General features: G+C 37.8%; 1 protein-coding gene across 1 annotated transcript; it reads right to left on the reverse strand.

Moving 5' to 3' along the window:
- Window positions 1-2033: 2033 nt before the first annotated feature.
- On the reverse strand, window positions 2034-8471 carry LOC120430909 (uncharacterized). Its single transcript, XM_039596031.2, has 2 exons — window positions 7838-8471; window positions 2034-3904 (listed from the first exon to the last, which is right to left on the reverse strand). Exons 1-2 carry the CDS (start codon window positions 8274-8276, stop codon window positions 3582-3584), a joined length of 762 nt encoding a protein of 253 aa, XP_039451965.1. The 5' UTR covers window positions 8277-8471; the 3' UTR covers window positions 2034-3581.
- Window positions 8472-14776: the final 6305 nt, after the last annotated feature.

Raw genomic sequence — 14776 nt, forward strand, 5'->3', positions numbered from 1 at the left:
GACGGAGGAACGAACCCCACCTCGAGCGACTTTGATTTTTCGTTCATATTCAATATTGCAGGTATTACTTATATGTCTCAAACTTTCTCGTAAGGAGCAGATGGGCATCGAGCCAAGGACCATTCGCTTACAAAGCGAACACCGTATCCAGTCAGCCACGACCGATCCCAATCTGTACTCATGCCCTATAATAGAGGTATGACCTTTTGCCCGTTACCGACAATTATCAACATTACCGACGACTGATTAATTGAATTGCAGAAAAAAAAATCTAAACAGAACGAGAAATAAACCACCAACTACTTGGTTGTTGATCCGACACGCTACCATCGCGCCATGGACGCTTGATTAATAGTGAGAGACAGAGCACCAACATATTATTCTATTTGAAGCATTGCGGGGACGCGCCAGCAGATGCAGATCGCTGACATGTTTACACACGGGCAAAATTGATACATGGGCTTGCTGCAAAAACTGTTATAAAATGTACCACTATCTGCAGCAAATCCACTGTGGCAGATTTTGATATATATTTTTCCTTTGGGTGTAGTTTCGATTCGAAATCTCGTACTCGAGAACGCCAAGGCAATGCTGTAGAGCAAATAATTTGATTCGATTTGATTTTTTATGTTTGATTCATCATCACCACACACACAGACATTTGCTCAGAATTTGATTCAGAGTCAATAAGTACACCATATTCTTGATTCACACAACGAAATGGGGGTGTTAAAATCAAGAATCGTTTTAAAAAAAGAATGTCCATGACTTAAATTGAGAATATGATTTAAATTAGAATCTTTGGGTAATTTGTCGGATAATTTTCAAAATGTATCAATTGTATTTCGTTTAGTTATGTTATTGAAACATTAAAGCATGGTTTTGGAACATCGTGGATGTTCTAGTCCATCTGGAACTTCCGGGAAATTTGTGCAACAAGCTTACCAAACAAACAAGTCGAAACATCCAGATTTCGACCACAGATCCTACCCAGACTGCTTCAGTGAGTGTGGTAGGTTGCATTACATTTTTGTAACAACTTATTGGGATGATCTGGAACTTCCAGGAACTGCTTGGAGTCAAGACCGGTGGGTCTACCGCCGTAACAAGCAAGAGGTCGACGGGTTTCGACCCCGGGACTTATCCGCATAGCTTCAGTGAGTATGGTAGACTACTTTGCTGATGTGTTGGGTTGCCCTGGGTCATCCCTGGAGTTAAGATCTGTTGGTATACTGCCGTCTACCGCCGTAACAAGCAAGAGGTAGACGGTTTTCGACGCACAGATTTTGCGGGTTAAATCCCATTTAAAATTCAAAGTCAAAGCATCAGGTCCTGCCGCAACCAATCAAGCTCATATTTGGGATTCGGGCTCAGTACACTTAGGGGATCATGCCCTGAAAAGCCCGCAAAATTTACCCACTTTGTTACATCCTAATCAGTTTTCGATTCTGAGTCGATAGGTATACATTAAGGTGGGTCTACGACGTTTCTGAAAGAAGTTCATTTTCCGAGCAGGACTATAGCCTTATCTTAGATGAGGAAGGCAACAAGGTCTAAATCTTTCAATTTGAACATTTTCAAACGTATACAAGTCCGAGAGAATTGCCCTGCTGTAACCTTCAAATCAAAAAAAAAAAACAAACAAACAAACAAAGCGAAAAGAAAAACCACCTACCAAGTACCTACCTCAAATTTCCCAAATCACATACTCACCCACTTTCCAGCTGCGATCCATTTCGGCAGCCCATTATAAATCACGAAAAATTATTTCATTTCCCCTCCCCCTCGGCTGCTCTCGATATCTCGCAAGTGCTGCTGCCCCGTTCCAAAATCGTACAAATATCCAGCGCACACGAGAGCGCACGCCAAATTAAGTGGTGGTGCAATCCTCATCCCCAGCACCACCCAATTTAATCGATACTTAAGGTGAGGAGCCCACACTTGAGTCCGGCGCACGCCCGCAATCTGCGCTGGAGAGTCGCTAGTTTTCGAAGGCAATTAAGGTGAAAAGCGTTTTGGTTTAATTTTCTTATTTTTCAGTTTATTTCGTTTTTTCAACAATTTTCGTTTTGCTCGCTCTCGCGGGGGGGTTTCCCCCTCATTAACATTACAACTTACACACTATCAACAAGAATAATTATCTCCTCTCTAGCTTTTTTTTGCTTCTTTTTCTGGGGGGGCACGAGTGTGTGTGAGTTTTTCTTTAACTTACGAGGAAGTTTTTAGGGGGGGAAATGGTTTAGTTAATTTAACATACGCTTTAGCTTCAGCTACCGTTTTGGCGAGGGGGTCCAGTTAGAGACCCCCAACCCGACACAGGTTGAGCTGATTAAGATTAGGGGGAAATGGGAGGTTTCCAGTTAAACTAGAGATTGAGAAGAAGTTTCGGTTTGGGGTTTGCGAAGTTGGGTTGGGAGAGGGGATCCTATGAGGACCGGAAATGACTGATGGGGGGATTCATTTTTGACAGCTTGGCACGTTTTGAAGAAACAAGAAAGAGGGAAAGAAAAAACGTTGAGAAAGAAAGAGTTGTTGAAGGGGAAACGGGAAAACAACGACAGTGGACAAGTGTTTTGAGACGTAACTTTCAACACCTGTTTTTTTTTTGTTTTTGGTAGAGTTAAGGTTGTGCCACAGTGTCAAAAAGTAAAGAGTTTTACAACAATTGCTTTGTTGAAAGAGAGGGGGGTTGTCCCCAAGTGTGGGGGACCTCGAAATGCTAGACAAGAAAAACTGTCTCAAAAGAGAAAGGGAGACGACGGTTAAGGAACACAAGAAAAAGTTAATTAAATCAATAGGTTTTTCCGATGAGGCGTGTTAAGGTGAAGGCAGCTCAACTGGGAGTGAAATGAGAAAGAGTTGGCGCAAGAAAAGAAAGGTGAAAGATGAGCAAATTAAAGGGGAAAACAATGCTCTCACAGGTGGGAAGGCGAGAAAAACAGTGCAAAATCGCACGGCACGCGACTTGCGAAATTTTAGAATAAGTAACTACGAAGTTGAGGGGGGGGGGGGAGGCAAGTCGTTGAGCTTGAAGGTGGTGATTGTATGGAGATTAGCGTTAGAGAGAAGAAAAAGACAGTGAGAAGCAAGAAATAGACAGCTTGGCAGCTGTGGGAGGTGGTTGGAAGACAACTCACAAGAGCAGAGTTAAGGGGAAGTTTAGCGGGGAGGTAGACAATGGGGAATGGGTGAATGAGGTGAAAAATCGGTGGAAAATGCGAAAATTATAAGTTTTCCACTCGTCGAAAGTTGAAAGAACTCGCTGCGCAGAGGTTAATCAAGTTGGAAAGCGTTGAAGGCTTTGGAGAGTTTTAAAGGTTATGTTTTACACTGTAGTTTGGTATGGGCAAATGTTTGAAGAAGATGAGAACTGTTTAGTTTTGCGGAATCTGCGTTTTCTGCGCGTGTTTGCTAATAATTTAAAATAAATAAATAAATAAATAATTTAAATCTTCCTCAAACTTTCGGCAGGGTGGAAAGGCTCTCCCTTGTTCGTGTTGCGTCAAGGGTTAGAACTCGTCGTAGTTGTGATCCAGGGAAGGGGAAGGGTTTGGTTGATTCTCGGAGGTTTCAAAGGGGGATTACGCCTGGTTCTTGGCGTACGCGTTGTAGGCCAGGTTCTGGGCCGCCGCAGACGCCGCCAGATCGGCCGACCGCCGGTCCCAGCCGCCACCGTGTCCGGAGCCGCCGCTGGACCAGCCGCCGCCGCCGCCTCCCTGCTGCTTGCTCGCAACCAGCTTCTTCAGCCCGATGATTCCGGCCAGCAGCAGGGCGATCTTGGACACGATCAGGGCCTTACCGGCGAGCAGGTACAGTCCGGCGATCGCCACCGGCACCATCGCGGCCATCTTCATCATGAAGCCCATCATCATCATGCTCATCATCTTCTTCATCTTGCCACGACCTGCGTTGAGAGAAAACGAAGAAAACGAAAAACCCGATTAGTCCTTTGAACTTGCGTGCAACATTATTGCATGCAACAACCCAAATCAATCAGCAAACGAGGAAATTTCCCAACGGCCCTTTTTTACCGGTTCCACAGCGGGGGAAGCCAATTACAGGTGGCCCGGTTCCGTTTTACTCTCTGCATCTCTTGAGGTGCCCCTCAAGTGTGTGGCGTATGGGAACCGGTGTTACGCCCCAAAAAAAGAAGAGGAAGCGGCGCTCTTGCGCGTGACAAATGAGTTTAATTGGTTGTGAGGTGTTGGTTTGGGTGACGGCAGCTAATTAAAACGAGTTGATTTGAAGGTAATTTTGCGATTATGAGGGTGGGAAAGATGAAATGGCAAAAATTAGTGGAGGTTTTCGTGTGTGACGAAGGTAACTGTCAAATTTTGTTTGCATTGGGTGAGTAAAAAAAAACCCTCACAATTTTCTTTGCTCGTAACAACAGTTTTTTGACTCACATTAAAACAGTTAAATTTATTGAATCACAGACAAACAGACACAAGATTTGATTTTAGTCCGTCGTCTAGCTGAAGATGGGACTTTGAACATGAATTAAAATAATCAACCAATTAATAATGGTGTCAATATTATTTGATTCCGTTTGATTCTTAACATAATAATTTGACGGTTGAATATTTCGATGTAATTTTCGATGAATTTATGTGAAGTTTGTAAAAATAACACACAAACCGACGTTAATTTACATATTTTTTTGAGGCAAAATTACACATTTATTTTGACACAAAATCTGGTCACATTCCCAGATAAGAGAGTGCTTTTTCAAAAGCTACATGGGTTTCTTATGTTGATGAGGCCTTTTGAATAAGTAATCTAGTAACATTACCATGATTGTTTGTGCATTAAACGATACACGCATAGTTTAATGAATTTCAATTCTTCAAAATATTGAATCTTTTGAAAAAGTGATAAGTCTGTTTCAACTATGAAATTAATGTTTCCGAAACTTAAAAAAAACTTTTTTTCATTCAAAACTAGACGGGAATTTGATGGTTTTTTGAGTATCAAACAATAAATAATTTAATTGATTGTCTTATTCTGCGCAATAAAAACAAATCTGAAGGTTGAAAATTTCATGGAAGAGCAATATTTTTTTCTATGTTATTTTATATGAATTTTAGAGAAATAAGTCAAATTACACATGAAATGATGAAAAATTTACATATTTTTAAAGAGAATTATTCTCATTTTTTCTGACACAAGATCTCTCAAAATTCTCAAATGTAATATTATTACAATTTTATTTACCATTACAATAAAAAAAAAATGGAGTCGCAAATATTGGCAAATTTATATCATTGAAAGTACATGAATTATTAAATTTAAGTTAAAATTTTTATAGCCACATATCTTACAGCAAATATAACAACGAACCAAAGACAAATAGAGAGTAAAATTTGAAATTTGAGCAATTTGAAAATAATTGTTTTAAATATTATGCTGTGCCTTAAACACCTTTTTAGTGTAAAAGCAAAAAAGAATGTTACAACAGTCAAAACCTTTTTTTTTTATTGAATGATTTTCTCTGAAAAACAAAACATTTTTTACTGAACCATGCCGTCAAAGAAAAAAGAAACAGTTTTGTTATTTTCGTCAACTCAAACCGTATCATCAATGCTCAAATGTACATAACGCGAATTGAAAAGCTGACATTGAATAGTATTGATTAAATTCTCTCAAATCAGAAAAAAAAGATTATAATCTCCATGTTTAAAGCAAGTGCAATGCTCTAATTTTCAGTAGAAAAAATAAAATGGTTTTGATGGTTAAATTTTTTTATGGCATTTCATAAATGTTGGAAAATGCAGTTTTCTGGCTTATTTGTTGTCGTATTAAGGTGAAACAAAAGATTTTTTTTATTTAAGCATTATACCTTAGACCAGGTCTGATCGTTTTTGTTCAAGTTTCACATTTTTGATCGGAGAAATAAATGTTACATAATTTGTAAGGTTTTAGATTATACAGCATGCGAAAAAAAATATATATTTAAATGTCATGTTCCTTGAACATTTGCAAACGTTGCCATTACTACTAATGAAAATGTTATTATTGAGCCCAATAAATTTTAGGCAGTCTTGCTTTAAATTTAGATTTCACGATGACCACAGCTCAAAAGCTAATGTTTGAATTTTGATGTTTCAAATTTAACGAAGCTAGCTTTACATAAAAAAAACTCAAAAGAAACATGCAATAAAAAAATTCATTGAAATTTGGGTTAAAATTATTGCAACCATTATTGCTCAAATTTACTTCTTGATCTTGATGTAAATGCAAATGTTCTAAGCAAACTTAGTACTTTTTGATAAAAAATCTTTGCAGTGGGTAATTTAGTCGAAAGCAGTGATAATATTTGATTAACAAATTTTGTTGGTGATATTTATTTATATTGATATTTATATATTTCCATCAAAAATTTTGCGATCTTTTTGGAAACCACAATCTTTAACTGATCATTTTTATAGATAAAAGGTTTTATGTTCATAATTAATTGGTCAAATGTTTAAACTTGTTTAAACATGTTGTTTGAAATTCACTCAAAATCTAATTTTATGAGTTGAAAATCAAAAAGTTCTGTTGTAGCATTTGCAAAATATGCAGAAAAAACAGTTTTTGCTTCGATAGCTCTTAATATTAAAAAAAAAGAAAACGAAAGCTCAAACTAATACCAAAGAACACGTTCTTTTAATAGTTGAAGCCAAATTACAAAATTAAGATATTAGCGATTTCCTGAAATGGATTTTATTCTGAAAATAATTGTTGTTTTCTTAGCAACTCAAAGGTTTCTTGATTAAAGCCAAATTCAAACGTATTTTTTATGGTTAAACTGGGAATTTAATAGAACAGCATTATAAAAAAAAATGTTGACAATTTTGTAAATTTTTACGTAAAAAGTTTGAAGAATTTAATTGGACTATTTGTAAATCACTGCTGTAATTGTGAAAAAAGTAAGTTTAAGTCCATCAACAATTTTACGCATCATTTTAACGAATTTAACATTATTCTTGTTGTGATATTGATAGTCCGGGGTGACATTGAAAGAAATTTGATTTGGCCACTAACTTTGATACAACCAATATAACAGTCACATTTTTGCACATATGTTCGATATTTAGGTAGCCCTTAGTGCTAATATAGTCAAAATTCTCAAAAAAGTTGAGCTATGAAATTGACGGGCATTTGAAAAACCTATCAAAGTCACCCCGGGCTATCAATGTCACCCCAGTTTACGGTTCTTAAAAGATCTTCAATGCAACACTTCTCTTTTATTGAAAAACAATGCATTTACTTTGAGACTCTGAATTTGAAAAATATGAAAAACTAGGATTTCAGCGACAAATGAAACCTTTACATACCATGTTCAATACTTAAGAATGCATCTTTTAGAAAATAGTTTTGGCGATTTCGACGGCTAGAATCTGGTTCCTATGGCTAGATCTGGCTGACCAGCTTTGAAGGTGATGAAATTGTGAATTTATTGCAATTATTACAAAAAATCTTTTCAAATCACTGCTATACCAAAAGTTTTTTTTCTGGTGAAAATTTAAAATTATTGCGCCAAATAGCAAGATTTTCATTTTGACAATTTTTGTAAGTTTTTAACTTGTGAAGTTGTACGAATTTGAAAGGAATCACTTTTTAATTGTGAAAAATAGTACCAAAAATAGCTTGATTCCTTTGACAAGTAGATTCTTGTTTTGCATCATTTGAACCGATTTAACAATATTTTTGTGTTCAGAACTCGCAAGATCTTTTATGTAACACATCATTTTTAGTCCAAATCACTGAATAGCCCATTTCACTACTTTAAATTGAAATTTCGCTTTCAGTCCTTCTGAAGAACAGAACTGGCCACACTTTTCCCTCCAATTACCTTCTTCCAGCCCGCGGCCCAGCTCGTCGCTCGACAGCTTCGGCAGGGTGATCTGCACCGTCCGGCTGCTGAACATGGAGGCGACCTTGTCGAGCAGGATGTTCGTCAGCGCCTCGTCACGGGCCTCCAGCCCGCGGGGCAACGTCTGCTCGAGCTCGTTCTCGGTGAGGGGTTTCGCGTCCAGCGGAGCGGCCCGCTCGTTCCGGACCACCTTCATGTCCCCGAGGGAGAGCGACTCAACGCGGCTGAGGCGGTCCATGAAGGTGATGGCGCGCTTCTTGAGGCAGGGGGAGAAGCCGGACTCGGCCTTGGAGCACTCGTCGTACACCCGCACGATGGCACGTAATCCTTGGCTTTGGTAATCCTCCGGGGTGGCGCCGGCGGCCATGGCCACCCACACTGCACTGAGGCACACTGCGGCACACACGATTCGATTCATGGTTCTTGATTTTTTTGAGGTTTGGTTTTTGTTCTTGACAAGAGTCCTTGTTTTAATCACACTCAATCACACGCACACCCAAATGTGGCCACCACACACAAAGTCGGAAGTTTTCCTCAGCTGTCAGCTCGGGAACTGCTGTTCTGCTGTTGTCCGGATCACAGTCGCAAGATCACTGATGCTGAGTTCAAAAAACAACGTCATATTTATATGAGGCACCGCGGCGTTAGTTTTTCCACGGCGGCGCGCGCACGCCGAAGTTCAAAATCTCGCGGAAGCACTCGCGCGTGCGCTCTCTCCCTCGCTCTCTCCCAAGCCAACAAAGAGCGAGAGAGAGAGAAAGAAAGGCTTTTTCCTTTCTTTTGACCAAACTCTTGGCCGCCGTCGTCGTCGTTGGGGTGAACTTTTCGCGGATTTCGCTTTCCGCGAGACGGCGGCGACGACGACTTCGGGGATGACCCGAAGTGAGGTTAGGAAAAGCGACGTGACGCGCGGAGTCACGTAAAGGAAAAAAAAGCACAATGGGGTGAGGTGGTTGAGGCACACACATTGGCACCTGTTGTGATGGTGGTGGTCGGAAACGGGGAGTAGGAAAATCGCCGCGCGTCAAGATGAATCACCTCCCGAGTGGGGTCGGGGTCGGAAGGTTGGGAACCCCTTTTTGGATCGTCTGCGGGACGCACAACAACGCGGTTTTTGTTGTGGTAGATTTATTTGCGTTTTGATTAAAGAGATTGTAATTTGCATACATTATAATTTGTCGAGTGGAGTGAGCGCGAATGCGTCAGTTGTGCTGGCTATTGAGCAATGAAGTGCTACGCTAGGGATTGAGTTATGGACGCGCTTGAGACATCCAACGATGTCCCAACACTGCACATTCCACAGCGAATGTTTTAAATTGATTGTCTTCCTTGTTGAGGTTCACTTTCAGGGAGGATGTTTGGTGAAATTTTCCATATAGAATGAATCAGCTGCACTCAAATACTACGAAATAGTTTCGTTTTCAAACGCTTAAAAATGGAAACATTACCAAAATTAGCATTTTTGTGTTAGAGCTGGTTCGCTTGTTGATTATGGGTCAAAGTAAGATTACATCGTTGTTTTGTACTGCTTATCATGCTTTATTCTGTAGCCTCTTCAGATCCTAATTTGAATCTGAATTTCCTCATTATAAATCTGTTTTTTTTAAAGATGAATGTCAAAATTCGTGAAAGCTTACCAAGATTTTCTCAATATTTGAATTTTTAATGTGAAAGACTCAATTAAAAAAAAACGTATTAAAAAAAAATTAGTCAATTTGGTCAATTTGTAGACGATCGGTATTTAAAGCAGGTTTCATAAAACTTTGTCAAATTTTGAGAAAACGATGATAAACTAATTCCACGTCGAAGGTTCTTTGATATCATTTAAATTGTTTTTGTTATTTACAAATTTTGAGAGCCCACTGATCGACCGTCAATATGATTATTCCTAGTACCGTCATCAGGGGTGACATTGAATCTGTGGGGTGCGATTGGGTCATACAAAAATGCTGAAAATTAAATGACCCAATCTCACCCCCAGACCCAATGTCACCCCTGATGTTGTACACTAGGCTACGTGGCTCAGTCTTAGGTCAGATTCGAGGAAAATATACTTCAAAAATATTTACTGCGGCCTAATTTGGTTTAAAATAGGAAATAAGTAAAAATATATTTTAACCATTTCAAAGGTTAAGCTAGAACTAAACATTTTGAAATTATGTTTTTTGAAATGATCTGAAAATGTCGCAAAAATATTGTTTTCTGATGTACTATTCTTTCAGGATTATTTTTAAATTCAAAACCCTAAAAATATATCGAAAACATATATCTAAAACAAAACTATAACTTGAAAACGATACATTTTGTCAAAGGAAATTGTATAGTACTGTTTGATTGCGAATTCAATTTAGCATTGAAAATGATTCTCAATAATTTTCAGGGCAGATTTTTCGGTATTTTCCAAACACCACTATTTTTCATAAAATCATAACTCCTAAACCAGATTTTGCACCGAAAGGTACTGGGGCTCAAAAGATGTACCCTAAAACGTATAAAAAAATCGAAAATTTCAAAATAAGTATTTCCAACTTGCAACTTGTAATCATAAAAAGTTTAATAAAAATATGTTTTTTTTTTCCACGCGCTCTTTTGTTTTAAAAAAAATCATAACCTACAACTTTGCCGAAGACAACAAATCGATCGAAAAATCCCTTTTTAATTTCAAGTTACAAAATTTCATACATAAAAACCCGATTTAATATCACCAGAGGTGAAATAGAGCCTTTCTTACAAAATGATGAAACTCCGCCAAATATATTGTTGCAATTAATTTTTCAGAAACATAATGATACCACCCAGTGAGAATTTGACCTAAAGCTTCGAAATTTTTAAGGCTAAACCTCAAATGCCATTTTTTTTAAATTTCAGAGTTACATTATGGGTCGCAAGATAATAATATTAAATTAAGAAAAACATATTGGATTGACATTATTAGAAAAAAAGGGTACTCAGTCTTTATGTTAGTCTATGATTAACCTAAAAAATATGTATCGATATTGCACTTTGTCGATCAATTATAAGAAGCCAGTAAGAACACTTTCACCCGCAGCGTTAAACGCGCAAGCGTAAAAGAGCTGGCGTTGAAGCTTCGACTTGACGACTTGTCGATCTTTCGAGCGAGAACGAGCCGGGACTTCGAATTCAGTTTATGATTCTGTATAAAACCAAAAAATTAATAGGGAAAAATAGGGTAAAAAAAGACGTAAAACACTAATATGGCTATATCTCTGGAAATAAATTTTGGAAAAGCTTCAAATTTTGGGCCCAAGCAGTTTATGGCGCATGTATTCGAATGGCTTTTTGTTTGAAACTGAATTCTTTAGATTTAATAGTGTTATCTGTAAAATAGTTCAAAAAATACCTCTAAAAATGGCTTTGAACACATTGTGAATCGAGAAATAAAATGTTCGTCTCCGACCCCACGGCTACAAATCTGAAATATAAAAATTGGGGTTTTTACGAGCGGTTTTCCAATGATGGAAGACACAAATTTAAAAGAGCGGATACAGACATCGCTCAAGTATTTCAGAAAAAGAGCTCTCAAATATCAGGCGTTGAGTTCCGGGTTTCGGGCCAAAATTCAATCGAAAGAGTTCATCTAAACCTTCAATTTAGTCATAGGATTTTTTCCTGGGACGATTCCTCGCCGTGCACGATGTTTTTTAAGATTTCTGAGAAAAGCGTTTTTCCAAAAGCAAACCTTAAACCTTGCTTTTGTAAGAAAGGCAAAAAATGTATTGAAAAATGTATGAAAAAACTAACGATGCAAAATGACTTCTTTTGACAAAGGGAATGCAAAGAATCATCCAAAGTAAACAAATAAAATTAAAAAATCGCGGAACAATTGCGAAATCGATGAGAACCACTCTATCTTGATTTTTTTTTTATATTTTTCTAGACGCATATCTATTTTTGGAATAAATCTCGATTTCGCAAAAATATTAAAAAGCATTTTCAGCAGTTTAGACACAGTTTAGTGATGTTGCTTAAATATTTCTACATGAAAGCCATTAATCAAAACAATAGGAGTTGACATAAAATAAGAGAATTGCAAAACTCCATATATTCTGCAAAATATGTTCTGGTATTTAAATAATTAATAGTGTTGAAAATAGAGTTTAAGAATTTTAGACCAATAGTGGTTTTCCTACAATTAAATATAGGTAATAAATCTGAAGACCGGCCCGTGGCTTAATGGTTACGGCTCCCGCCTCATAAGCGGAAGGTTCCGGGTTCGATTCCCGACCGGTCTCCTTGAATTTATTCGACTATAATTGAACTTTGAATATGAACAAAAAACGCATGGAATCAGGTGGGATTCGAACTCACACCTTTGGATTGGTAATCAGATGCTCTAGCCACTCGGCCACCTAGAGGCAGACGTGCATCGGCACTCAATAGCACTTCACCACATTTTGAGATGATGGCCTTCGCAAACCGGCAGAGTGAATCTTTGCTCACTGTGCAACAAAACGTCTGCCTAGGGGTTGACACCCCTTGAGTGAATTAATCCGTAGTGGTGAAATAATGTCTCAAGGTCATTTACTAAATAATACAACAATCCCTCTCCCAACGATTCCCCTACACACACCACACACCATATTCTATAAATTACTCGAAGTGGTTGGTACGGTATGTCCCCACTTCTTCTTCTTCCCCTGATGATTCCATGAAATGTGGGTTCTGTTCAAAGAATCTGTCTCTTGCGGTTAATGCAACGCAGTAGGCCGGGCCGCTTTAGTGAGTGTAATACATTTCGGGGGTTCTCGAAAGTACTGCAATCATTAATAATGACAAGAAAGAACTTAAGGCGTAATCTAACCATACACAGCAAATAAAGTAGTAATCCAGCTGCGTGTAAAAGGCCTGGGTGTAAAATAAATTTTGCATTATTTTATGAAATTCTGTGTAATAATACACCCTGAAATATCTAGCCCATCAGTATGGGAAACCTACTTTACCGAAATGTCAAGCTCACATATACGTTTATCCTTTCCAATTTTCATCGGTCTGATGGCCGAGCGGGTTAAGGCGCCAGTCCTTACTGTAGGTGCTGGGTTTGAGTCCCGTCGGTTGCAACTTTTTTTTTGTGTTTAGAAAAATTGTACATGCAGCGTGTAATATTAAATGTTTATTTTGACGAAGGTGATGTGCATGCTTTTGCATGCGATTTTACCATCGGATTTTTTGCTGTGTAAGTTCTTCCCGGATGCTTTCTTCGGACTGGCTGCGCTTGTGTTCGATTAGATTAGATTAGATTAGATTAAATATAGGTAATAAATCTTAAATTGATTACAAACTTTTGGATTTAAAAAAGGTACCAAGAAGCTCAAATAAAAATAACAAAATTCATTCATACATTTTACTTTTTTGAAGTCTTTCCTATTGTTCGGAGAATGAAACCGGTTCTTGAAGCAGACTCAAATTGTTTTTGGTGCAGCTCAAAACAACGAAAGATTTCTATTATTAGGTTTATGTTTGGAATAAAAACTTTCTCCAATCACATTAATGGTTTATCTCCTACTCCGTTCAATCCGAACAAGTTTGAACTCTTTACAATTTCTCCTTTTCCCAGCCAAAATGAAAGCTTAGGCTTCATCCATAAAGTACGTCACGCAAAAATCAGCCAAAATTTACCCCCCCTCCCCCCCTTTGTCACGCTTTTCCTATACTTATAACATGCAATGTCACACTTGCTCAGACCCCCCCTCCCCCCCTAGAGCGTGACATACTTTATGGATGACGCCTTATCAGAATAAATTGAACAGAATTATGAAAGTGAGTACTTACGAGTACAAATCGAGAAAATAGATTTAGAAATTCAACTGAATAATTAGAATTTTAAGAGAAGTCTCCTCAAGCACGTCTTTACAAAGAAAAAGTAGATTTTTATGTCTGGCGCGCCTAATCCGGACTGCGGTGCTAAAACTTATAATGATGGCGATGCTTTTCTTTTAAAAAATAATTCTTTTGAAATTTGTATCCAAAGTAAACTAAAAACATCTTAAAGCTTTTCAAAAGAAAAAAATGCAGAGGTGCTTCTACTTTATAACATATCGTCGCCATCGTGCTAACTTATCATACGTGCATTTTGGGCCAAATTGAGTTAATAACGCCATTTTGTGCAGCTCACAATGCCTCACCTTTTGACTTTCACAGATCCCCAAAATTCGATTTCAATCCTGAGATATTCAATAAAAACCGAAAAAACTCCGTGCATTTTTGTCACTTTACATATGATAGAAGTTTCAATCTCGTCGTACTATCTTGTCACTTCCTGAAAATTGATGTATGTGCGACAACTGGCCAAAGGGATTTCAGGTCAGAACGCGTTTGACGCACGTACAAGTTAGACTACCGTAAACAGTTGTAATTATAACTCGGGACTCCAGCAACAGACTTCAACCAAACTTCGGGACAATGGTCAGCCAAACAAAACATTTTTGTTATTGTTTAAATTGCATGTTCTAGTTTTTGTTTATTCACGGTCAAACATTAAAACGTGTTTTCTCGGAACGTCGAAATGGCAGGTGCGACAAGATAGCACGACTACGTCGATATATTAAAGTTGCAAAAAGTTCAAAAATACCCTAAAAGTGCTTATAACTTTAAATTGGTACAATTTATCTAAATTTATTGTGAAGTCAACTGATTTTTTGAATCTTGATTGAAAATATTCTCAAGTATTTTTTTTAATAAATTAACGTCTCCGTTACCAGATTAGAAAAAGTACAAAAAAATTAAAAATGCGTATTTTGGGAATTTAACTTAAACTATTAAAAAAAGTCAAATAAGGCGTCATCCATAAAGTACGTCATGCTCTACACAGAAAAAAATGTTGAATTTTGGAATGTTGAAAATTTGGTAGGTTGAATATTACCTCTTTTTTTGAGGGTGTAAAAATGTGAACCTGATGAA

Source organism: Culex pipiens, chromosome 1, assembly GCF_016801865.2.
Source record: "Culex pipiens pallens isolate TS chromosome 1, TS_CPP_V2, whole genome shotgun sequence".
In the NCBI taxonomy this organism is placed as follows: Eukaryota; Metazoa; Arthropoda; class Insecta; order Diptera; family Culicidae; genus Culex; species Culex pipiens.